The sequence below is a fragment of the Pseudochaenichthys georgianus genome, chromosome 13, assembly GCF_902827115.2.
Source record: "Pseudochaenichthys georgianus chromosome 13, fPseGeo1.2, whole genome shotgun sequence".
In the NCBI taxonomy this organism is placed as follows: domain Eukaryota; kingdom Metazoa; phylum Chordata; class Actinopteri; order Perciformes; family Channichthyidae; genus Pseudochaenichthys; species Pseudochaenichthys georgianus.
This window is the reverse complement of record NC_047515.1, coordinates 11,156,684-11,182,374: the sequence shown is the minus strand read 5'-3', so window position 1 is coordinate 11,182,374 and position 25,691 is coordinate 11,156,684. Positions and strand designations below refer to the sequence as shown.

The 25,691-nt window shown below is 40.8% G+C and overlaps 1 protein-coding gene across 1 annotated transcript; it reads right to left on the bottom strand.

The window, feature by feature from the left end:
• Positions 1-597: 597 nt before the first annotated feature.
• Positions 598-25,234, bottom strand: LOC117457322 (porphobilinogen deaminase-like). Its single transcript, XM_034097331.2, has 14 exons — positions 25,066-25,234; positions 14,891-14,944; positions 14,523-14,595; positions 12,108-12,157; positions 11,379-11,434; positions 7,386-7,463; positions 6,666-6,743; positions 6,513-6,588; positions 5,794-5,907; positions 4,857-4,895; positions 4,618-4,737; positions 4,465-4,518; positions 3,311-3,397; positions 598-2,871 (listed from the first exon to the last, which is right to left on the bottom strand). Exons 1-14 carry the CDS (start codon positions 25,087-25,089, stop codon positions 2,695-2,697), a joined length of 1,080 nt encoding a protein of 359 aa, XP_033953222.1. The 5' UTR covers positions 25,090-25,234; the 3' UTR covers positions 598-2,694.
• Between the last annotated feature and the right edge of the window lie 457 nt (positions 25,235-25,691).

Below are 25,691 nucleotides of genomic sequence, written 5' to 3'. Positions count from 1 at the left end.
AGACTGAAGTCTTCCGTATATAGGTAAGAAAGGAAAGTAATGTAAATCATCAGCAACACAAGTCTGAGCTCTCCACACTTAAAGGGGACCTATCATGCAAAATGCACTTTTGTACGTCCTTTATACATGAATATGTGTCCCCGGTGTGTCAGGGAACTCACCAAGTTTCAGAAAACACAACCCTCTCTCTTTTCCTCCATACCCAAATCTCTAAAAACGGGACTGCAACGGATCTGATACAGACTGATACAGATTTGAAAATAGTCTGATGTCAGTGACGAGGAGCTCCGCCTATATGGCCAACTCTCCACCAATCAGGGGAATGAGAGACCGCTCGAAAGCGCTGGAGACGCTGTAGTACATATGGCAGGCCTGTAAGTGGCGCTGTAGTCTGCCAAAAAAGTCAGCCCTTGCAAAAACAGGGCTGGAAAAGAGCAAATAGAGCGAAATGAGGCATGGCTAAAATGCATGATCGGTTTGGTATTTTGAAAAAAAAACTTCACAGACATGTTTTGTATAGGTATGGCCCTACAATATATGTTTCAAATATAGCATGATAGGTCCACTTTAATTCAAATAAACAGGACAACAATAATCAACAGGTTTAACACATAGCTTTATTGATTTTTGTTTCTTGAAATCAGTGGTTTTATTTGACATGATGTTCCCAGAACTGGCAAAACAATTAAAAGATTGGTGCAACAATGAATAAAGAAAACCGAACACAGAGATATTCTATGATACTTCATATAGAAAATAAAGCTGAAAAACAAATATGGCTAACATTGTCTCGGGAGGTTTAAATATACAATGAAGAACTATAAAATAAAAAGAAATATGATATGGCATCACACAAACTGTACAGTGAGTATACTGATGCAGAATGAAGGAGAACAGGCATTGTAAAATGTAAGGCAGATATGCAGAAAGACATTTGAAGAAATGGCACTTTGATAGAAATTAACACAAAAAATGACATTCAAGACATTTTTATTTAATAAACAAGTCTGAAAATGTTTTGCTTTTGGAAACACTTCAGTTTTATAATGAAGATTACAGCATCTTGCATTACAGCAAATACAAATGTGTTTTCATTCATTTCCTTGTTAATTTGAATTACATTCACCAAAGTATATATTCTTGGAATTATGACCTCTGTATATCTTAATGATATATTCTCTTATTTAGGACATCCACATCTAAAAACTTGAGAAAAAGTCTAATTAATAGGATATTTTAATATAAGAGATTATATCTCATAGTAAAAGAGAAAAATATACTGTAAGCATAAAAAAGAGATCAATTTTTAATTATTACAAGTTTCAAATCACGTAATAAGGAAATATGTATTTTGTAATTTAATGTGAGACAATTACAGAAGCCATAATTACAAGAATACGATCTCATGACGACAAGATCTTTATTTTGTAATTAAAAGAAAAATATGGTATGATTATGAGATACAGAAGGCAGAGCTTTGCATTATGAATGCAAAGATGCTTTAGAAGAACTACACCAAAAACTTGTATGTTGCAAATTGTACCATAATGATGACTATTTATTCAGTATGGCAATGCAGCCGTAAACATTCATAATGTAAAGAAATAGCCTGTAGTATTTTCAGTTAAATAAGGGTTGTTTGACCACTTAACATCTCTAACAACGGTAATTACCCCTACTGCCAGTTGACGAGTTCACTCCTGTGTACTATACCTTTTAAACAGTCGATTACATACTTTACACACAAATGTAGCATGTACACCATATTTAAATATCATAAGCCTAACTGGTGCTTCTAAGAGACATCAGCAAATAATGAACAGGACAATCTTTTGCAGTATAACAGCTCAGTGCACAAAAAAAGTAGCATTTATTGCTCCAGCGTTAACCAACGGAGTAAAACAAAATCCTCCCACAAGGTTCTCATCATGTGTATATTAAATATATTCTTTCTCTGTAAAAAGGGAACTAGCATAGTCTAAAATAGCCTCCATAGCTGACAATGATGCATTCAACTTGAGCTGGATGAAAAAATGTGAAGCTTCTAGAAAAAATACAATTTTTCACGACTGAATTCACATTTATATTTACATTTCTCCACTTTCACACCTAAATGAGGCCCATTTTCAGTACAGCGTATGCCTACTGCACTCGAAAAAATTTGCACACATCCCCGGAATCTTTGGTACCATCAAAACGAGCCTTTCCAACGGAGAATGTAAAAAGCAAAAGAGGAGGTCTAATTGGTTATGTTGGGAAAAAGAGTACGAAAACGTTGAATTCAAGTGGCATACCATTTTAATAATCTGATTCTGATATGCTTTAAAAAAGGGATTTTATTGTAAGGATATCAGCCAATGACGGTACTGTATTGCTGAGGACGATGTTGGAAGGCCATTTTGTATTAAGGCGGGTTCTAAATGGCTCAGATGATGGTTCCATGAGGTATTCATGTAACAGGCTGGGACCCATAGTGACTCTTAACAAGCTGATTATGACCAAACTATGCAGGACTTTGGCTCAAGTAGTGTTTCAAATCCTCAATATTTTCTTGATTTCTCACAAGGGGCAGCAAAGTTGTTCGTTTTCTCGCGCTAAGTCAAATGTGTAGGAATTTAAGATTTTACTTGGCTGTGACTGACTGCACTCCAGGACCCAATCTCCTCCAGAGCCTTGCCCTCCAGGGGGGCGGGATTATCTGGCGTTGTTGAGCTGCCGGGCCACCGTCAGGATCTCCTTGGCTCCTTTGCTCAGCAGGAGGTTGGCGAGGTCGATCCCCAGCCGCTCAGCCCGGTCCTGGGCGCCTCCGCAGATCTTACTGGCTGTCACTCCCACACGCTGCACACGCTCGTCCACTTCCTCGTCCACGCTCTGTCACACAAACAATACCAACAGAAGGTTTGCTATGTGGTATGGTGAAGGAAAAGTAAAAAAAAAACACTTCGCACAGTTTCTCCAGTCCTTTAGTGAGGTGTGTTCATTTACGCTGCTGAATTTTCTGGCTTTGTATAGCAGCAGTATGAACCCAAAATAAGCAGGTTCTGCTGTGACGACCACAATAACTTTTTCCTCAATTTCTAAATCAAAGTCAGTCTCCTCGAGATGATCTTAACACTAATGGGCTTTTATGACACATTTTTGCTCTACATGCACAAAGTTCCTGAAATGCCTTTGCTTTGTATTGATAATCATTTCCCAAGGTTAAAATATGCTTTGGGTTTGGTTCAAACCCATAATTATTACTCTTTGTGAAGTTGAACGATCAACGCTGTGTTGTTTCTTAGGGTTTCAGTGGTCATCGAGCCGTTACCTTGTCATCAGCAGCGATGCTTGTCTGCATGGTTTCCTTCAGACTGTCTGAGCCATCCAGGCTGAACACTGCCCCCGTCAGGTAGAGCTGCAACAACACAAAAACAGTTTGACCATCAACATCAGTCAACATTATTTTGCAGAATTACAGATCATGTTAGAAAAAACCTTGTTCGAGACTGGAACAATGTGAGTGGGGTATTCATTCACAATGAAGTGCTGGTGCTTAGATTCCACTATGTCAGACTTCTGACTGTGCAATGATAGCATATGTAGCTTAGCATTAGCAGCTCTGTCTTAATCTTAATCCTTTAACAATGTATAGGCTAAAGACCTCAGTTAAAGTACTTTTCAAATTTTTTGCAAAGGAGATTGCCTGAGTAAATCATTATTTTAACATCTGTGTTGAAGTATATTTTTCTATTGTATGTTAAAACAAATTAACAGTCTCATCTTCTTACATTTTACTTATCCTACTTATGATCCGAAAGCTAACTATTACAGCTCTAAACTGTAACTCTAATGTTTGTATCTTGTCTTGGGTTCGGGTTAGGGTACATCTAGTGAAGATTACTTTGTACCTGGGACCACTTAGCTTTAGCCTTTTAGCATGATATCATGTATGTAGCAATGAATTCAGATTCAAGAACTTACACAGGGTTTGCATCGAAAACAAGTCAGCTGGAAACATTAAAAATGGTTTCAATGATGACTAAGCATTGTTAGTTATAAATCTGCCAGCATTTCTGCTGTGAATTGTGTGTGTGTGTGTGTGTGTGTGTGTGTGTGTGTGTGTGTGTGTGTGTGTGTGTGTGTGTGTGTGTGTGTGTGTGTGTGTGTTACATGAAGCTTGACAGGTATAGCAACAGTAACTAGCAGGGGGAGGGGCCTAGCAAATGACGCATTTTATGCTATCCAAATGTGTTTATAATAATAATAATAGATTACATTTTTTAATTAGAGCGCTTTTACAGGTGCTCAAAGCGCTTTACAATTACATATATTAGACATGTAAATGTCAATACTGTGGACATTACCCACAGGAGCAAATGCGGGTAGAGTGTATTGCCCAAGGCCTGATGCAGTGGCGGCCGAGGCCCCTTGATCTGATGATCAACGCTCTAACCACTGTGTGCCTCTGCCTAGTGTTCTTACCTGAGAGTCCTTCACTTCAGTGTTTACTGCCACCGGAACACTGCACCCACCCTCCTAAAAACGACAGCTAAATTGAATATATGGGGATTGACATTTTCTTAATAGTTTTCAATGTTTGTGTGTGTGTTTATATGCGAGTGTGTGTTTGTGTACCAGGCATCTGAGGAAAGCTCTCTCAGTGATGCAGCGCAGCACAGTCTCCGGGTGATGGAGGACCGACACCATCTCCAGGATGTCTAAGTCTCGGGCCCGAACCTCCACGGCCAGAGCCCCCTGACAACACACACATGGATTATTCCCCTCAAGAACACACATGGATGTAGTTTGGCATTATTAGCTCGTGTTTCACTTTTTTGTTTATTTAATATTTATATTTTCCATGTTGTTCTTACCTGTCCAACAGCGTACATACAGTCTTCAGGCCCCAGGATCTAACGTGTACAAATCAGACAGTTTGATTGTTAACCTTAAATGGGCAATCATATAAATATTTAGGAAAAATAAGTGACTGCTATTCTATACAATAAACGTATACTACACATTTATACACCATTTTACTCCGTTATTACAACCATTATCACATGCATATTATACCCATATCACACTGTTATTCAACCTATTTTACACTTTATTTGCACTTTTATTATTATTATACCCATTTTACACAAAAATACACCAATGTTACACATGAACACAGCCTGTCAAATGATTGTATCCCCCAAAATACATAAAGCATTAAAGGGTGTAGCTCAGATGTGTTAACATTTAGTTACATGAGGTACTTATCTGCGGAAGCTCTCTTCTCTTCTCCCAGACTCCATTGAAAAAACGGTCATTTTAACAATTAAGTGCAGTGGTGTGTCTTAAAAATGTAACATCATCTCAATGGCCGCTGCCTTGGTCGGTTAGTTTGTGTGTGTTTTTGTGCAACTTTGGTAAATCGAAATGAACCGATTGAAACTCCAAAGTCACACAATAACACACCAATCGAGACAGCGGGAGATCAGAGACTCCTGTGTTCTGCAAGGTAGAACTACAGTTTTTGTCAATGGAGTCTGGTGGATTTGAAGACAGCAAATATAGCGCCTTTAGCCCTTTATATCGGCAAGGAAATATGGGGAAACCATTCTAAATATAGCCTAAACGTGACTGATTTACATATTTGTAGATGTCTGAAATACCTTTACTCTTCACTGTTACTCCAAACGGGGGTGTTCTCACCACCATCTACAGATCAGACCCTCATACAACGCAACACTACTTTGAAATGACGGATAGTGACCCAGAGAGACTTCACAGGGAGGGCTTGTGATGATCATGAAGTGTTACCTGGCTGATGCGGTCATCCCAGCCCATCCTCCCGAGGCCGGCAGCAGCCAGGATGATGGCGGCGTAGTCCTCCTTCTCATCCAGCTTCTTCAGACGTGTGTTCAGGTTCCCACGCTGGAGAACAAGGCTAAGGACAACACTTCTGAGACTCACACTTAAGGTGGCGTAGGTAAGTTTGAGAAACCGGCTCGAGATACACTTTTTGTTATATTCCATGGAATGCTCTTAACATCCCGATAGCAATGAATATCTGAAGTGCTTTGACAAAAAAATCCATAAAAAAAAATGTCATCTGTGGAACCCGTAATACTGTAAAAAGTACAACTTTGCCGCCCTGTCTGTCAGCCTTCCATCTCGTGCACGCAGAAATGTATCTCGTGCCGTCATTGAGCGAGCCGTCATTGGGCGTGCCGTCATTGGGCGTGCATTGCAGCAGTACTTCAATGACTCGCCAGCAACAGGCGGCCACTTTCACCAGTCTGCTGAAGTCATGTGCGCGTTCATGTGTGTTGGAGGAGGTGCTCTGTAAGGAAGTCTGAAGGAAGGGGCGGATTCTTTTCGGCTGTGTACTTTCAAATTGTAGTGCACTCGAGCCGGTTTCTGAAACTTACCTGCCCCACCTTTAAGCTAAAGATGGGCAGAGTGTAGTAAATTCAATCCAATTCCCATCTAATTCTCAGTGATCATCATGTTGTAACATTGCTTCCTAGAAAGGATACGATATCTTTGAACTCCAGGTGGGGGAACCTCTTCTTCAGCTGGGCGGCGCGGCGCAGGGAGCTGGTGCCGATCACACTACACAAACACACAGGATGAAGATGAGCTATCCATACTTCTGATATGAGTGAAATACACATGTAGTTGGACTGTACCTGCTGTCTGGCAGAGTGTCAAGAGTTTTGCCAACATGTTTGGGGTGTAGCACCACTGCATCATGGGGGTTTTCCCTCCTAAAATCAGCAGAAAGCACAGTGAATGGTTACAGCTGACAACCAGCACTACAAAGTAGTATGTCCTATATTATTTGTGCTGACGCACAGCTCCTATACCCAGTAAGGCTGGACAATATGGGAAAAATCAAGTATCACAATATTTCTGATCAATATCTTGATATTGTGATGATATTGTCGGGTTGACCATTAATGTTTTCCTAAATTGTTTACACAATGAGATTTCTGATAGATGCCAGAGGGAGTTTCTCTCCCACACACTGATAATTAGAAAAAAAAAACAGTTAAATAATATATGTAAATAATATGAATATATTAAAAAGTATTCATAGAATGCAAAATAATTATAATCAAATATAGTAAAAAAATATTAAAAATCAGTACCCATTTTAAAGCAGGGAGATAAAGATAATTAAACCGTGTAAAAAGGTCAAATGTTTGATTATAATTTTCAAGATGAACACTCAAACTATTTTGCCTTGTGTGATAAATATGTGTTATATTGTTTTACAATGTACAAAAAAATTAAAATTTTTTTTATTTATTTCATTCAAATGGAACAATACCAAATCCCCCCTGGAATAAATAGTCTTTAGGTTCTGATATAACAGAATTACTGCACACCACTGTGAGAGCACTTACTTGAGCACGGCCCCAATGGTGAATCCTGCAGGCAGCGTGGTGGGGAGGTCTTTCAGGGAGTGGACCACGAGGTCCACCCTGTGGGACAGAGAGCAGGAAGATTACATCATATATACAGGCTCTTTATGTCTCATGGTATAATACAGCCATTCAGTCCTGGGATATTTAACATGGTCACAGCAGCTGCTACATCTGAGGCGGAGAGGAAATGAAAGAGAGCTGCTCTTATGGAGTCCTGAGAGGGGGTTGTGGATAGAAGAAAGTACCTTAATACAGCTGATTGCTGAGTTTTTTGGGTGATTTTATTGGCATAAACTGCTATGAATTCATACTTGCTACTGGTACGATAATACTACTTTTCTTACTCAGTTTTAATGTTACAATTTAAAGAAGTGACTGTATGAAATCCAAAACACCCACAATCCAAGTTTCAGTGACATGGATACCCTATTGATTTAATTTAATCGTATATTGACGCCGATCATCGTGTAATTGTTTTCCTGACTGACAATAATATTTAGACTCCATTCAGTAAAAATAATGCATGGTACTCTTACTTTTTTTGATCTGACTGGCAAGGACCTCAGAATGTGTATTAACTTCCAGTCCAATGACAGCGGATGTTTGACTCACAAAGGGGCGGGGCCATGACGTAGATGGGAAGGACCTGGATGGGTTACTCTCATGTATACCTGAAGCTTTCTATTGACACTAAGGCTGGAGCCACACAGAAACGGAAAGGAAAACGAACCGAATTCGATATCAAAAAAGTCTTCCATCCACACGCAATAGGCGCTGCGCCCCGCCAACGGTGCCCCCGCGCCGCGCCGACGGTGCCCCCACGCCGACGGTGCCCCCGCGCCGCCCCGACGGTGCCCCCGCGCCGCCCCGACGGTGCCGCCCCGACGGTGCCGCCCCGACGGTGCCCCCGCGCCGCCCCGACGGTGCCCCCGCGCCGCCCCGACGGTGCCGCCCCGACGGTGCCTCCGCGCCGCCCCGACGGTGCCCCCGCGCCGCCCCGACGGTGCCCCCGCGCCGCCCCGACGGTGCCCCCGCGCCGCCCCGACGGTGCCCCCGCGCCGCCCCGGAAATTAAAGGTGTTTAAAAGAAATTCTTTTTTTTTATTTATTTGGAATCAAATTGCAACTAATCTATATCTACAGTCACTCTTCACATTGAACATGTGCTCTTTTATTAAATAAACTAAACGCTTTCATTTTCAGTTATGAGTTTAGTGTTTTTGACCCTAAGAAACACTGATGCACTAATCAATAACAATAAGTGGCGCTGTACTTCCGCCACAAAATACACCAACAGCAGCGAAGAAGACTTCTCGAGCATGGTTACCATGGTTGCCGTTCTGTTTATTCTCCGCTGTGGATTTAGCAGCAGAGGTGGGGAGAGGCAGGACTCTGGCTGTTTCTCTTTTCCTCCCTCCCCGAGGCAAGCGTGTGCTTCTGCTGTAAATCTCCCCGGTAGTCCACCAGCAGATGAAAAACACCCACCTCTCCGCCTCTTCCAAGGGACGAGGGAACCGTGAGGCAGAGTTTCCGTTAGAATTGTTTTCGCCGGTCAACATGTCCGTTAAAGTTTAAATCTTCCGGACAAAATTATAAAAGTGCCGGTCAAAGGTCTTCTTTGTTATTTATTGAGCTTTAAAACAAATGAATAACGACTCTATATAATAATATAAGAATAATATACGGAGTCTCTCTTTTCCTCCCCCTCTCCTGACAGCCCGTCAGTATTTTCGTTATCAGGAAATGATCGTATAGGGCGTAATCACGGAGCCGTTTGGCCCCCCCAGAGCATTGCATCCGCCCTCTACCCACCTTGGGACCCGTTATCGTTATCCGCCTCGTGTGGCCGAACCGTCTACAACAGGGGTGCCCACACCTTTTTGGCTGGTGAGCTACTTTTCAAATGACCAGCTCACCGAGGTCTACCAACCAAAAATAAAATCCCAAATTGCAAGGGTTGCTGAATAACACGTTTTATTTATACATGGGATAACTACAATAGGGCTGCAACAAACGACTCATTTGATAGTCGATTAATCTATCGATTAATGAAACGATTAATCGACTATTCGGACTATTACTGTATGCCTTGCACAATTTCTCTAATGCTCTTATTTAGCCATCAACTTTTAGATTTAGCTTGAGGTTGTTTTAGGCATGTGGAAACTAACAATGAAGACAATAAAGATGAATACTTGATTCAAAAATACATACATTATTAAATTAACTTAACAAATTGTGAACACAACTAACATTGCTTTTTATTTAAATTAAATAAATAATATTTCACATCAAAAGAAACAACAATGTTTTAACAAATCGTATTAAATAATCTGATGACAGAACTGTAAACAGAATAGCTGAAACTTTAACAAAATAAAGAGTAACTCTGTTACCTCTAATCATTAACCCATATATAATGGAGTTAACTCCGTGTGGTGCTGCTAGCATACATAACACCTGACGTGGAAACGTTCCTCGTGGATGGGGGGGGCTACAGAGCTACTAGAAAGACAGTCGAACCCGGTGCATTCCTCCGTCTGAATGTGGAGCACTTTTGCTAAATGTTTAGACAAATTGCTCGTGTTACCGCCCTTAGCTAAACACTCTAGGCAATGAGCTATAGCCGCGTTCACACTGCGGTACTTTTCCCACAAAGGTTCATGCGAACTTAGTTCATGATCGCGTTCACACCAAAAAGAGCCGGTACTAAAAGTAGTTCATGCGAACCTTTTTACCCCCTCGAAAGTCCCTGCTAGAGAGCAGGGACTTTCGAGCGGCTCTTTTTTGAGAAAAGAGCTATATTCCTGATTGGCTGGGCGGATTGCAAACCACGCCCCGTAAAACTCCCAAAAAGTTTTGTGAAGCCGCCATTTTATTATCCTCGCATTAGCATTATTAGCATTAGCATTAGCCCAGCGCAGAAACGCAGAGAGACTAACTTATGGCAACACAAAATAAAACATGGGAGCGGTGGAGATGAGGAGGTGTCGGCGTTCTGGCGATTTACTCGGAAGGCTTCAGTAGAAGCTGCTGGGAGTCCCAGCAGCTTCTACTGAAGCCAGTCCCCAACTCCGGGGACTTCCGGCCAGGGACTTTGGGCGGCAGTATACGCCGTGAAGTGATTTGCGGCCTGCCAGTAAGCCCAAAGCAGAAGAAGAAGAAGTGACGTCAGCGGCTTCATTTGCCTAATCCACCCCCAGGGACTTTTTCTGGTGTGAACGCGATCTGTACTTAGTTCATGCGAACTAAAGAGTTCGCATGAACTAAGTTCGCATGAACCTTTGTGGGAAAAGTACCGCAGTGTGAACGCGGCTATTGTCCACCTCAAGACGGGTAACATTTAACCACACTTTGGAGCGTTTCTCTCCGCCATCTCCTCCGTGTGTTGCTGCATGGAGCAGCTGCGTGTGTGTAAACTGCCTCGCCCCCCTCGCACACAGACAGGGGGGAGAGAGATCTCGCCTGGATTGGAAAGGTCGAAAATACACTGACCATAGACGCATTTTTTTTGTCTTTTTACATATTAGAAACGAGTTGGCGACACTAAGACTGCGAGATAATGTTTGTGTAGCAATAATACATGACCTTTCTCTTTCTCAACTCGCTACTCGGAGGGAAGTCGCTGTCATATGCCTTGTGAACACTCCGATAATGCCTCTCCACGTTACCTTTCTTTGGCAGAGCGACGCTTGCTTTACAAATAAGGCAAATAACCTTTGAATGTGACATCACAAACAAATATTCTTCCTCCCATTCTGGGTGGAAGTGGTCGACGTACTGGGCACCTCTGGTCTATAAGATAGAGAACTGTAGCGGATACGACCCGTTTCGTCACCGTGTGGCTCGGGCCCAAGTGTTTGTAACTGACGCTATGCTTTGTCTCAAGTGATCCCTGTCAGTGAGCTCTACCGCTCGGTGTTGGTTGGTGAAACAATGGTGTGCAGCCACAGATGACAGCGCTAACACTCACTCGTTCCTCTCCAGAGCATTCTCCAACTCTTTGGTGAACAGACTCTTCTCGCCAATCTGCATTGAGAGAAAACACACAAACAGAGAGGGATTTAGGGTGCATTGTTACCTGTTGCATTGACAAATATACTACTACTATAAGCTAATCAAAATTGACCTTACATGTCATGTATGGTATGTAATCAAGCGTTAACACTATAGGGAAAAGCATTGTTTTCATGCCCTGGTCAATGAGTTTATTTTGCTTCCATTACATGTCAACTAGTTTGTCTTTGTGTGTTTGTAGTCCTAAGAAATATCCAGTTAAAAAAGACGTTGAATCTAAAATGACAACGAGAATGAAACAATCATTTTTAACCATATTTACACATGTTTAATAAAATAAAGGCAGACATTTTTTAAACTTATAATCCATCAAAATTATTGTCGTAATTTAAGTTGGTTTTGTGTATTGTAGTAATATCTATTAGTATAATTGTTTACCCTATTCACCTGTAGTGTCTCCCAATATATCATAAATTAGACACTAATCCTGCGATCCTGTCTGAGGCAAGGCAAGGAAAGTTTAGGGTAGAGAGCAATACATTGTTATAAAAGTCTGTAATGTACTATATGTCATTTAAATATTAACTGCTTTAAGTCTGCATGTTTTGGGGATTATTTGATTAATATGTAAACTAGAAATTAAAATGTTCTGTGTGCTGATGTAAAGCCCCATGAAAAGCCTCACCTTTGATAAAGCTGTGTCCAGGATTTTGTCTCCTAACGTTGCCATGCCAACTGGAAGAGAGAAGACATTTGATTAACCAGATATAACTCGCAGAAACACCAGGGTTGCGTTCCGATAATCCAAAAATCAGCTCCTAAGTTCTAACCCTATCTCCTATTCCTTGACCTCTGAGTGAAACGTCACGGGGTTAAGGGATAGTGGATAGGAGAATTCAAAAGGACTTAGGAGAAGAGACTGCGGTACTTTAGAGAATCCGACTGCACTTTCACTATCCGACATGTTTATGATGCGCCAGCGGACGTCCTGAATGTGCGTCTGCTGCTGTGGGGGAACTATGGAAACTACAGTTTTCTATACAGCGGACTACAACATGGATGTTTAATAAGAACGAGGGACTACTGTAAACTCATCGAGAGACTCTGCACCGTGCTCTGATGCTGCTGCTTTGCTTTATGAACGTGGACAACAGAGAAACATATTCTTCAGGACCAAAGTTGGAATTGAAATAAAAAAGGAAAGTGAAATGTATGCTCGTCACCCTCTCCGCCCGGTAAATTAATACGAATGATCCCAATATGTATGATTGTATGAACTATGAAAAGATCTTAAAAGAAATATAAATGTATTTATTATAAACGTTAGTCCTTAACATCTATCACTGTGTATATCACCATTCAAACATCTTTTAAAAGTTGAACAAACTCCACACAGCTCAGTAAAGACTGTGAAATGTTGACTTTATTTGATCATTTCAGTAAAAACTAACGTTCATATTTCTCTCTTTGATTATAATACTGGTGAACGTTCAAATCAAAGCACTTTGGCAACTTACCACCTATGTTTTAAAATGCTTAATAAGCACCGTAACTTTCATGATATCATTTCTTGGTCATAATCGGTTGTTTCCGTGAACGGCCGACTGTTGTGTGACGGCAAATGCTGCGGCTGCAATGCATTGTGGGGCAGCATTTTCTCCTCTCCTTTCGGTAAGGGAGGTCCAGTGGTTCCTAAGCTAAAGGAGGTTATAAAGGAAGTTTGAAACCTCCTTTCCTTTCATTTGGAGAATTGGAACGGCACTTATCATGGCTGCCACTGACGTACTTCCGGGTCATTTCACTTGGTTAGGAAGGTTCCTAAGCTAAATGGACTATTGGAACGCAACCCAGTACTGTCTCATGAAACAGATGTCCACAGCAGGGTTTCCGCTAGGATTTTTTCTCGCCGGTCAAATGTCTGGACAGAATTTATTTTACCGGACAAATTTGAAAATTACCGGTCATGTTTCAATAATAATAATAAGAATTGTGTAGCAGAGTTTCCGTTAGCAGGTAATTACCGGACTAGGACCGGATATGCTGATGTTTAAAACTCCGTTAATGGGAGTCATTTTTATATTGCTTCAGTTTATAATCGTAACAGATCGAAAAATTCAGATTCATTTTTCATAATAACATAATTATTACATTCAAAGAAACTACTTGTAGTAGATGAAGTACATTATTAAAAAGTTTAAATTAACTTTGAATAATAACACGGGAGAAACGGATCCTCTCTCTCTCTCTCTCTCTCCCTCTCTGTCTCCCTCTCTCTCTCTCTCTCCCTCCCTCCCTCTCTCTCTCTCTCTCCCTCCCTCCCTCTCTCTCTCTCTCCCTCCCTCCCTCCCATATCGATCAGATCCAGCTCTCCTGATCGGCCTTTATAGAGAGCACAGATCAAACTATTAAGAGTGAATATCGGCCGATAATGACCGGCAGCCAATCGATCGGAGCATCGGACCTTTTGACTGGCAGGTTTTGAATTTAATAATGAAGCAGTTGTTGATCGCTGTAAGAGTAGTGAGGAGTCAGCAGTCAATGATGACATAACACACTGTTAATACAGAGTGTGTCTTTTAAATCAAAATCAAATGTTTCTATTTATATAGCCCAATATCAAGAAACAACTAAGGCTTTATAGATCAACAAATATGAATGACAGTGTAAAAATACAAGATACAATTACAACATATATTTAAATTACAGGTTAGAATGTAAAATACAAGAAAAGAGTAAAACATACCAACAAATAGGATACTGGAGGAAGTTCTAGGGAAGCCTTAACCAGCCCTAACTATAATCCTAGTCTTTAATGTGAGGACGCTGTCTGCCTCCCTGATAGAAAGCTGGTTGCTGATTATGAGCTCTTTAAGGTAGGATTGAGACTGACCATTAAGAAGGGATGTGCTGGGACAGCCTGATGAAAGGGAATTTCACTAATGGACATACATTAGTTTAGGAGGCTGGATGAAGTAGTGAGCAAGATTAGCTGGGGACAAATCTTATTTGATCTCCACAGAGTCTTACGTCTTACATTCAAGCCAAATGTGCCGACACCTCTACAGGGTCATGTGATATAGAATAAAGGCTGGGTTTTTACCTATTTCCAGGTTAAGTTCAGGATACAGCTCCTTCAGCTTCTCTGCCACGCTGTCAGTCTGGATGCGAGCCAACTGGGATAGAAGAACATGTTAGCTGATATATTTCAAATAGCCATACACAGTGACAGTCAAATCATGTTATCTTAAAAAGACATTGTTGAGGTTGAGCTACGTTATCTCTGCAGGAGGAGCTCCAGACTTCTTGCTCTGCTGTATCTTTACATCAGATAACTCACATTTAACTGGCTTAGGCTCATGTTCAAACATTTAAATATACACTGATGCAAAAGCCCCTCTCTTTTTTAAATATATTTAGAAAAAATAAGCAATCAAAGTTAAGCTCTGGTTAATTAATGTAGAACTGTACCTGGCTCTTGCGGGTTCCAATGCGGAAGATACGACTAACCTTGCCATTTCCATCCTGCCGGGACAAAAAAAGAAAGGTTTAAACTCACTGTCTGCCAAATTCCTTAAAGATACAATGGTCCAAACTCATTATCAACCTCGTCTAGAACTAGTTTTCTATGTAATGCTGAAACATTTTCTCCGCCGGCCTCACCCTGATGTACTTGTAAGGTCCTTGCTCCATGCTTCTGTGTCCGTGCACTGTGGAGGCTATTGTGTGTTTGAGAGGCTGAGGCTGCCTGCTGTGTCTCGGTGAGGAGCTGAGGTCATATAGCCTCTTGTCTAGATACAGTGGTCTTTTTACCGGACACCCCCTCCTTCCCTCCCTCCCCTCCTACAGGACCTCCAACCCAGATATCTCTGGTTCCAAAAGATAAGTGCCGATTCATTGAGTTCAGGAGGGGCCGCTGAGGAGGGTTTGAATATGAGGTGTGGTCCCAGGGTTCTCGAGCAACTTGGGTTACAGACTTTTATTCTTGGCAAGGCATTATATTTTATCGATAAAAAAAAGAAGAAAACAGCTAGCTGCCATAGAATATGAAATATAAATATATGTAAAATCAACATTTAGCACATGTTGCTGGTTCGTTGAGGAAACTAAATTAAAAAAACACTTTGCATGTCATAAACAAGCAGTTTTTAATGTGTCGATAAGTGTTATTGGTAGGCATGGGATAGTATAAAAACGTAAATGTCTTGATTTTGCAGGCTACAATAATTCTGTGAAGTGATATTATCCCCAAAACTGTCCAATTATGCTTAAAACTCTTAAAATGGCAATTAAATCCCTTTCCTTTATGTTATTTTCTTTTGTGAACACCCTTTTTCAGTACAAAATTATCTTAGATAAGGTCCTTCTGCATATAAAAAAGATACTTTGAAAATATATATAAATACTTGCTCAATGTTTAAAATTACACACTTTTTTAAACATTTCCAGAATGTAAGTGAGCTGGACAACTTTTTAAACACTTTCATGTGAAGATATTCTCAATTATGATGAGAACTGTCATTAAAAGTGTCTGGAAGCTTTTGATTGGCTCGAAGTGGTGAAAACCACACTAATTGTCAGAGAGAAGAGTAACAATATAAAAGAACTCCAAATAGATTAATATACAATTAACATCAGTTAATAAAACATATATTTATCTGTATTACATTATAGTAGAGTAACATCATTGATAAAGGTTTGTATGTATTATATGAGATCATGCATCCAATTGCTTTAGAATTTGTCTCATTGGAGTTCCTTAGCCAATGTTAATAGTTTGAATGTTGGTTTGCTAGGAGTCAGGCTACTTTGTAAAACTTAGAAACCCAATGATGTTTGTGCTGTTAGCAAATATACCTACCCCCGGTTGACTGTCTTAATGACATAAAGACCTGGATGGCGCTAAACTTTTTAAATATAAATGAGAGCAAAACGGAGGTCATTGTGTTTGGACCATAGACTGTATATATAAATGGACGTATGGTCCGTGACGTCACCCATAGGATTCTGCAGAGTTGCCGAGAAGCCCTTAGTAGGCGGAGTCGGCCACTAACGGCTCGACAGTGACGTCAGAGTTCAACACCCGCCTGTTCCAGCCTGCTCCAAATAAGGGCAAAGAGGCGGGACCTGCTGCCACCGAGCTGGAAGTTCCAGAGCTAGCTGAAGCTACCAAGCTAAGCTAACATGCTCCCCATCTGCACACTGCCGTCACATTTTACGTTTCTAAGGTAAGCGGACATGAAACTATTCAGCAAACTATAAATAATAATCTAAGTTATTGAGTTTTTAGCATACTTCAGAATCTTAAAACCCCTTAACGTTTGTATGCAATTGTGCTAAATTCAACACTGGAATCAAGCAAATATTAATATGTTTGCATGACATTAGTTATTTATATTTTGATATCACTTAATTACACGTTTAATACATTTAAGTCAAGCTAAGGTACATGTGATGGTAGCTTGCTCTTACCTGTGATGCCTCCTCCAAACAGCATAATAACCAGACTGTATCATTACAACTAAGTACCAGTTCTAGATCCTTGACTTTAGACAAACAATTCAAAAGACAACATGTATTTAAAGACCAATATTTATTTGAATGTGCCTCTTAACCTGAGATATTAGTTATACAGTATTAGTATTGACAATCTAAAAAAACTGAGCAACTCAACAGTCAACTTTATATTTCTTATTGTCTAAAGCATTTATTATTTTCATTTTCCCTCTCTCATATTCAGTGTGGACGGATTGAGACAGCGTGGTTTCCAGAGAGCTGCAGAGACTTCAGGGAGAAACCTCTGTGTGATGGACGTCCTGTCTGTTGGTTTAGAGAGGACTGAGGGTTTTTCCTCAGCGAGGAGGACCAGGCCTGATGGAGGAGCCCATGCTGGGCAAAGCTGATACCAACTGCACAGGCCTAGTCCGTCACTTTATTTGACTAAATGTGTTTACTTATACATTTAATAGGTTTACACCTTCTGTCCATATGTGCTTTTTATTTAAAACATTTGATTAACTTTTGGTTCACATTTCAATAAATTGTATTTGTATTTGCATTCCTTTTGTCCATTATTCTTACTGAAAATGTTAGATTACACATTCACATCTGACTGAAGATTGGCCCCATTTATTTGTGACGTTGCAAACTCTGCGGTACAAGGCACAAGTGATGTGAAGCTCATAAAGTGAGGCAAATATAAATAATCAGCTGATGGAGTGTAGATGTGGAAATAGGTGCATTCGATCAGCTGACTGTTTTTACAATGAAAGTAGTTTCTTAGTGTACTGGTCTTAAAATCTCATAACATCAGCTTTTAATGTTCCTCTTGGATATTCTTCTTGACCCTCAGAGAAGGAGAAGATGTCGTGTCTTTCAGGCATGTCCTTTCCTAACAAAAATTACAGGAAACATAAAACATATTATTGCAGAACAAGTGTGTTATTTATGAAAGCGGTGTGTTTGTGTGTTTAGGGGCTGTAGATATAATTTTGTAATTGTAATGTTTTTTTTTTTATTTCAACAGTGAGCTATAAAGACAATCATATTATGAATGAACAGTATGAAGTTCATCAACATTGAAATATATGTTATTATCAAAATAATATTGAACTGTTACAAAACGTAGTGCAACTGTAGAAGCTTGCTCTGTTGTCTCACTGAAAGAATAACTTTTACCACGTTTTTTACAGACAATATTGAGAGATAAATAGTAGCAGTTCTCACTATGTGTTAAATATCTTTGCCTTCAATACATTAAATTAGAAAGCTGACAAAATCATAGTGCTTGTTAAAATCTAAATGTAACTTTTTGCATGGAAAAAACCCTCAACTTCACTGATGTGTAGGTGATCTAGTATTTAGTATTGTTTAATGGAATGTATATCAGTGTATTAAAGTCAATACTTCATTCATTTAAACCAATATCTTTCTTGATTCTTTGTACAGTATGAAAAAAGAGTCTTTGTACCTGTGCTGAAGTTCACTGCTGTGAGGAGTCCAGTTCTGTCTCTCACTCTCTGGTCCAGCCTGTCTGCATCACCTGGACACCTTAAATAAACAGATATGTAAAGTACCATGTGTACAAACAATATAACTGATTCTCTTCTGTTGAACATGTTGGATTGTGTATTGTCCGAGTCAGGGTCCTTTTTATTTTACTGTAACTTTGGAAGTTGTGTTACCAATGCTTACTGTTTATTTGATACCAATTTGGTAATGCAATTAATAAAAACAAGGTTTGGGTTCGTTCTTCAGATGACTGTGACGTTAACGTGTAAGCTCAATAATTAACTCCAGCTCAACCAACCATATTGTAATATCTAAGTAATCATCTTGAAATATGACATTAATAATTTGTAATATACACATCTTATTGTGAGGTTGATTACACATACACTACTTCGACGTTAGCTTGTCTACATACTTGAGCATAGCCAATTTAAATTAACCTTAGCGATGCATACAGTTCCTAGCTACATAATAAAATATCTCTCTACGTTACAAGGATGACTTTATTTTATCAACCTCAAACAGAAGCCGTTTGTTCAACAGTATTATCCCACTTAACGTCTATTTCGTTTTAACCTTTATATATACAGTCTATTATTTTAACTTGGAGGCTACGATTAGCATCGTTAGCACCGATGTAGCTACCACTCGCTAAACGCTAACCCAAGCCTTAACATTCATTACGTAGCGGATTAAAATCATTAACACATAAATAAAGCACTCGAATTTCACTTACCGCAAAACCGCATTCATGCACCGTCTGTTTTAACCGCAGAGCGAGTCACAATAGTCCGATATATAAGCATGAAAACAAACAACCACGGCCGGCTTCAAGTTGTGTTTCCTTGATGAACTGAGCAGGCAGAGTCTCTGTAGCTTCACGGATCAGGTAGCAGAGAGACAAAAAGCTAGCAGCAGCAGTCACTTGACACAGCCGTCACTCAATGTGACCACCCCCTAATTTATGCAAAAACTTTAAGACCTAATATAAATAAAAGGGTTGTGTTAGAACACAATTCACTCACAGATCCATAATCATGAAGGTGGAATCTAACTATATCGATAATAAAATGTATGGAGCCAGGGGTAGAAACATGTTTTTTTCTGCTGTAAAGTTGGGCATTTTAACATGGGGGTCTATGGAAATTGCTCCTTTCTGCAGCCATCGCCTATCGGCCAATATATGAACTGCAGTATGTGGCACTTCCGTATTGGCGTCCCGGCTATTCCCCAGAGTTTGCCCCTTGGTTTGGACCAAATGGTGATGTCCCTTCCATTGACCTGGGTTCCCTGCAACTAGGGATGCTCCGATCGATCGGTCACCGATAGAGATCGGCCGATACTCACTCTCTACCGATCGATCGGTGCTCTCTAAACATGCCGATCGCGAGAGCCGATCGCATGACGTAAAATACATGACACTTTTCTCTGTGTGCGGCAAAACAAGCTCGCCAAAATGGCTTCACCGGTCTGGCATTATTTTAAGGTGTCCGAAAAAGACAGTAAAATAGCGGTATGTAACGTGTGTGAAGCAGAAATCCTGCAGCTCCGCCCGCCGGACCGGAAGGCGCAGCGAAACACACACACAGGGAGAGCCAGACCGCAGTTCATTTCCTCATATTCCAAACGAGAAATTACGGTAGCAAATCACCCGGTTCTTTACGACCAGAACTATTAACGGGATACAAACCGGAGGAACCAGGCATGGAGGGAGGTGGCAGAGACAGTGGGTGAAACTGGTAGGTTTTCGCCTGTTTGGGGAGTTTATATATATATATATATTGCTCGCATAAAATCCCCGGGGTTTTTTGCTTTGTATGTCGGGGGCGGGAGATTTATGTGATTGGTTGTTGCTCGCAAAAAATCCCCAAGCTTTCAGACACGCCCAGCTCCAAGATTTTTAAGATTTTTGAAAAGCTGCTGTGTGGACGTACCGTAAGAGTTAGACCGTAACACACTTAGCTATTTTATCTACCTCTGGAACAACCTAAACTAGTTATTATAAATATATGTATTCTTCATTGTCGGGTCACTCATTACTGGATCAGTGAGCTGCATGAGATACTGACAGGCTGTCAGGAGAGGGAGAGAGGGGAGAGGGAGAGAGGAAAAGAGAGCGCTTCCGTTTCTCCCGTGTTATTATCCAAAGTGAATGTAAACTTGAATAATGTACATCATTTGAATGTAATAATTAAGTTGATTGTTGTTTGTGGAAGCTCCAGTGAATGAGCCCCATTAACTGAGTTTTAAACATCACTTTAAATGGAAGATTTAAAGTGATGTTTAAATCTTCCATTTAGGCCCCGCCCACTCGATCGGATCGGCGATAGGTCGATACTGATTCTGGCGATCGGCACCGAAATTGGCGATCGGAGCATCCCTACCTGCAACCATATGCAAAACCCATGGTCACTAATCTGGGTGTCAAAATCGACAGTACTTTTAAATTAGATAAACAGATCAACTCTGTCGTTAAGTCCAGTTTTTATCACTTGAGGCTCCTGTCCAGAATTAAACCGGTTTTATCCTTTTTAGACTTTGAGCGTGTAATTCATGCCTTTGTTTCTACTCGTCTAGATTACTGTAATGCACTTTATGCCGGCCTAAACAAGACCTCGCTGGCACGCCTGCAGCTTGTACAAAACGCTGTGGCTCGGCTGCTTAGAGGAACAGGCAAGCATGAGCACATCACACCTATTCTGACTTCCCTCCACTGGCTTCCTGTCCATCTTAGAGTTCATTTTAAGATCACACATATACAATTCGATATGAACTGAAGAGCCGCATGAAACTAGGCAAAGAGCCGCATGCGGCTCGAGAGCCGCGGGTTGGCCACCCCTGTACTAGGGCATTGCGTTCCAAGAATGCAGGGCTGTTGGTTGTTCCTAGAGTCTCTAATGGCGCGTTTCCACTGCAGCGGGTAGCTCGCCTTAAGCGTGCCGAGCGGGGCCCGTTTTTGGTTGCGCTTCCACTTGGCCTAGTTTTGGCCCGGGGCTACTTTTTCACCTTTTTTCTGGCCCGACTAAATCGTGGTTGTAAGGCCAGGAACAACCAGGCTGAGTCGGGCTGAGTATGCTAAACTAGAGAGAGAATCGCTGGCAAGGGGGCTACAACTACAACAAGATGAACATATTTGACCGTGATTTAATTGTAATACACGTTTCAAAATGATGCCGAAGTAACAACATACTGATACAGGTTAGTAAAAACCATGAATTAATGCTTTGACAAGTTTGCAGACAGGCGGCAGGCGGAAAACCCTTTTAAAATGCGTGTTTTCTAAATGGAGCTTGGCTAAGCTAACGTTATATATGCTCCCACCGTCCACACTCACAACAACGACCTATACAGACATAAATAAACCAGCGACTGTATTCACCATGATACAGGCAGTCTGTGGTTTGTACTTGTTTAACTTTTGTCTAGTTTCTGAACAGATATGAAGAGCTGTGAGCTCTGAGTGCTAAGAGCTAACGGCTGTGTTGTTTTTTGGGGTGCTCATTGAAGATGACGTCACGGCTCCGCATACACTGCGTTACTATAGTAACTACCCCAGTTCCTAAACTGTAATGGAAGCGCAGCATTAAAGTGAGCCGGGCCTAATAAGGCCTAACCAAACCGAGCGAGGCCTGCAGTGGAAACGCGCCATAAAAGTACACATTTGTGGAATCAGTTTCCAGGCGGCAGACACCCTATCCGTTTTTAAAAGTGCGCTTAAGACCTTCCTTTTTGATAAAGCTTATAGTTAGGGCTGATTAGATTCAGCCCCTAGTTTTGCTTATATAGGCTTAGTTTGTCGGGGGACATCTTACTTCTTCCTTCTCTCTGTCTATACCTGTGTACTCTCATGTTCCGATTAACCCAGCTTCCCCAAATTTCTTTCTATTTGGTGTCTATATACGCTGGGATCCGGAGTCATGGATGATCCTGCCGTTCTGTGTCCTGGATCACGAGCCCTGGATCTTGAGTCGTGGCTGTGGTCTGGATCATAGGTCCTGGATAGATATCCTCTTCCTATAGACCAGGGGTGGGGAACCTTTTTCCTCTCAAGGGCCATTTAAATTTTTTCAACATCCTCCGAGGGCCGTACAAATTATTGACGTCACATCACAGCACATTCATTTGGCCTTTCTTTCATGCTGTGCAAAGAAAATGCAACCTCTTAATCCAGATATCTTGCCATGACTCGCGCATGCATTCACGTGCACGGTTGTGGCATGACCACCAAACAGAAAGATATGGACACAAGATGTGTGCAAATGTATTTAGTTTCCTATCCATGGACATGATTTAAGTGGGGGGGACCTAACCTCCTCTCGGGAGGTCCGGGGGCATGCTCCCCAGGGAAGATTTTTTTTTTTAAATATTGAAGTTGAAAGCATCAATCTGGTGCACTTTGAGAGCAAAATGAAGAGATCTATGGAAACATCTCTCAACACCCATATGAAACAGAACTGTAAGGAGATTTACTTTGTCTTTATGGATATTTTACAAATCACTCTCCTTTCAAACTGTATTCTTGTTTATTAATAACAACTTTTTTTTACTGTCATAAAGTATTTTATACCTATTTACTTTATTCTTTGTTTTTGATAACTATAATGATCATATAAAGATGTGCCTTTTCCTCACTGGTTGGAGAAAAAGCTTCTTATATTAGTTAGCATAGCTAGCTAACCAGATGCTAATAACAACAAAGTTATTGACTGTATGATCAGAATGACAGATGAACAGATCACCACTGGGCTTACAACTAAGACACAGCCACGCAAAAACTGCAGCATGTGTAGCCTACGGATTTATGGGTAGGCCTACTGCAATTTTTTGAAGTCCCGGAGTGGCGTTCTGGTGCTCTTCGTCAGCACTGCACCCCTGTCAGACGAGACATATACCACGTGATGACACGTTTGGCTCGTGTTGTGTTCAAGGACCATGACCGTTGGCAGGAAAAACAGGCACTCGCTTGTTTAATTATTTTGCGGTCTAGATTTCTTTAATTTTTTTCTTTTTTGCGTGTGTTTATAAATTACCTAGAGGGCCAAACCAAATAGTCTCGCGGGCCGTATACGGCCCGGGGGCCAGAGGTTCCCCACCCCTGCTATAGACCCTCCAGAAAAACGCGGGAAAAAATCCTTGATTATGCGATCAAACATGCAGGGTTTTAAGTGATTTTATGCGGTGAAAAGTTGCGAAATAAATAAATATTGGGCTGTCTTATTTATTTATTCTCTCTCACACACAACCTGCCACTAACGTTAAACCCCTTAACTATTCAATTAAACACATTCAATGTTTATTTATTGTAAAAGCAATTGGGCCACACACACACACACACACACACACATTCTGTACAAACTGTGGAGACCACTGAGACAAATGTAACATTTGTGATATTGGGCTATATAAATAAACATTGATTGATTTGCAAAAATAATTAACGTTATTGTCCCAGTTTTTCAAACACTTTTTTTTCCCTGTTAAATGACATCTGCAGGTTTCACTGATGATGAAAAACCAACCAACAATGATAAAAGACAGATTAAGAATAGAACATATGTATCCATAATAAAAATAATAATAATAATACGTTTCAGTCTATACAGTCTATGGTTTCAGCACAATGTTTAAATTAGTAATCAACTGACTCCAAGAAAAACTGCTCCGAGTAATAATGTATATTTTCTGGTGATGCTCAATGTATAATAGTTATACTCGGTATTTAGGATTTATACTTACATGTCATTTGTTAGACGCTTTAATCCAAAGCGATTTACATACATTCAGTACTGTGGACAATCCCCACAGGAGTAATTTGGGGTGAAGTGTCTTGCAGTCAGCAGTAATTTGGGGTGAAGTGTCTTGCCCAGGGACACAACGACATGCTGACTGCAGTGGGACTCGAACTTGCTATCCCCTGATTCGAAATCCAGCACACCATCCAATGAGCCACATCCTCCCTCGAATCAATACAATGTGGCATTTTGCTGCCTAACCCATGTAAATCTGCAGTGGTTATGCTAATCCTTTAGGCATGCATGCATTTAGTAAAATGTACAGCACTTAATATTATAAAAAATATCATAACACGTAACGTCGGAGAGCGGAAGTAGCTGCCTATTTTGTAAAAGTGTAATAAAGCTATTAAAGCAGTTACCATGAAACTCCTATGGTGGTTTATTTTGCAATTCCCAATATATATCTTAATGGAAGTTAACCACCATATGTTTTGGAGTGTCCTAACATTCTGGGTTGCAAAGTTAAACAGGGACGCCGACTGGATGGGTAACGTTTACAGCTTGCTATTTAAGCAATGTTGACGACATATTACTAGTCTGTTATCGCAGTTTATTACCCTAAAAACTTAGTCTATGACCTCAACATTTATCATTTCAAACTCAACTCTTAAACATGTTCATTAGCTTTTTCTAGCTCGCATGTGTCCATGGTGTCAAGGTTTGACAACTCTCTTTTTGCTCGACCAATGAGAACCGAAGCACTGGAACCGACACACGGATTAACCAATCACCGCTCTCCAAATGACAGAGCACACGGAAATGGCGTTTGCCAACCACAGCGAGTACAGAAGGTTCTCCATGCATGGCGCAAAGCACCGGGTTAATTTGCTTAAAACCTACCGGAGAAGTTCCTTCCGCCGACATGTCGTTGACCCGGTTCGCCCCACCGTTCTTGCAAGGATCCACAGCGCGATTTGCTTGACTCAGAGACCATTAAACAACACGAAATCCTTGAAAAAAATCATGGTGCTGCTCTCATTCAGCCCCATGAGTGAACGCCGCCGAGGCTGTGATGTCATTGGACCGTCCAGAGGTCATTTCCTGGTTCCGCCTTCTAGTTCTCTCCACGAGCAGCGGTTAGCGTGAGGGTCAGTGATCGAGGGTTTTATGATCGATCCATGTAATTATGATCGTATATTCCAAGTTGACATAAGCAAGAATAAAACTCAAATAAATACACACAATGTGGTTAACTTGGGATCACATTGTAAATAGAGTTAAAGAGGTGTGTGAAATTATGCAAGTAATCTATTAAAGGTGGGGTAGGTACATTTGAGAAACTTTCATCAAATTGAGAACATTTAATCTGTGGAAGCCGTAGTGCTGTAAAAAGCACGACCAATAATGTTAGCCGGCCCAGCTAAAATAACTGGATGGCCTGTCAGCCTTCCATCTGTGCACAAATGTATCTCGTGTCCTCATAGAGAGGCGAAGTCCCTCCCTTTCCGGGAGCCTCCATGGGACCC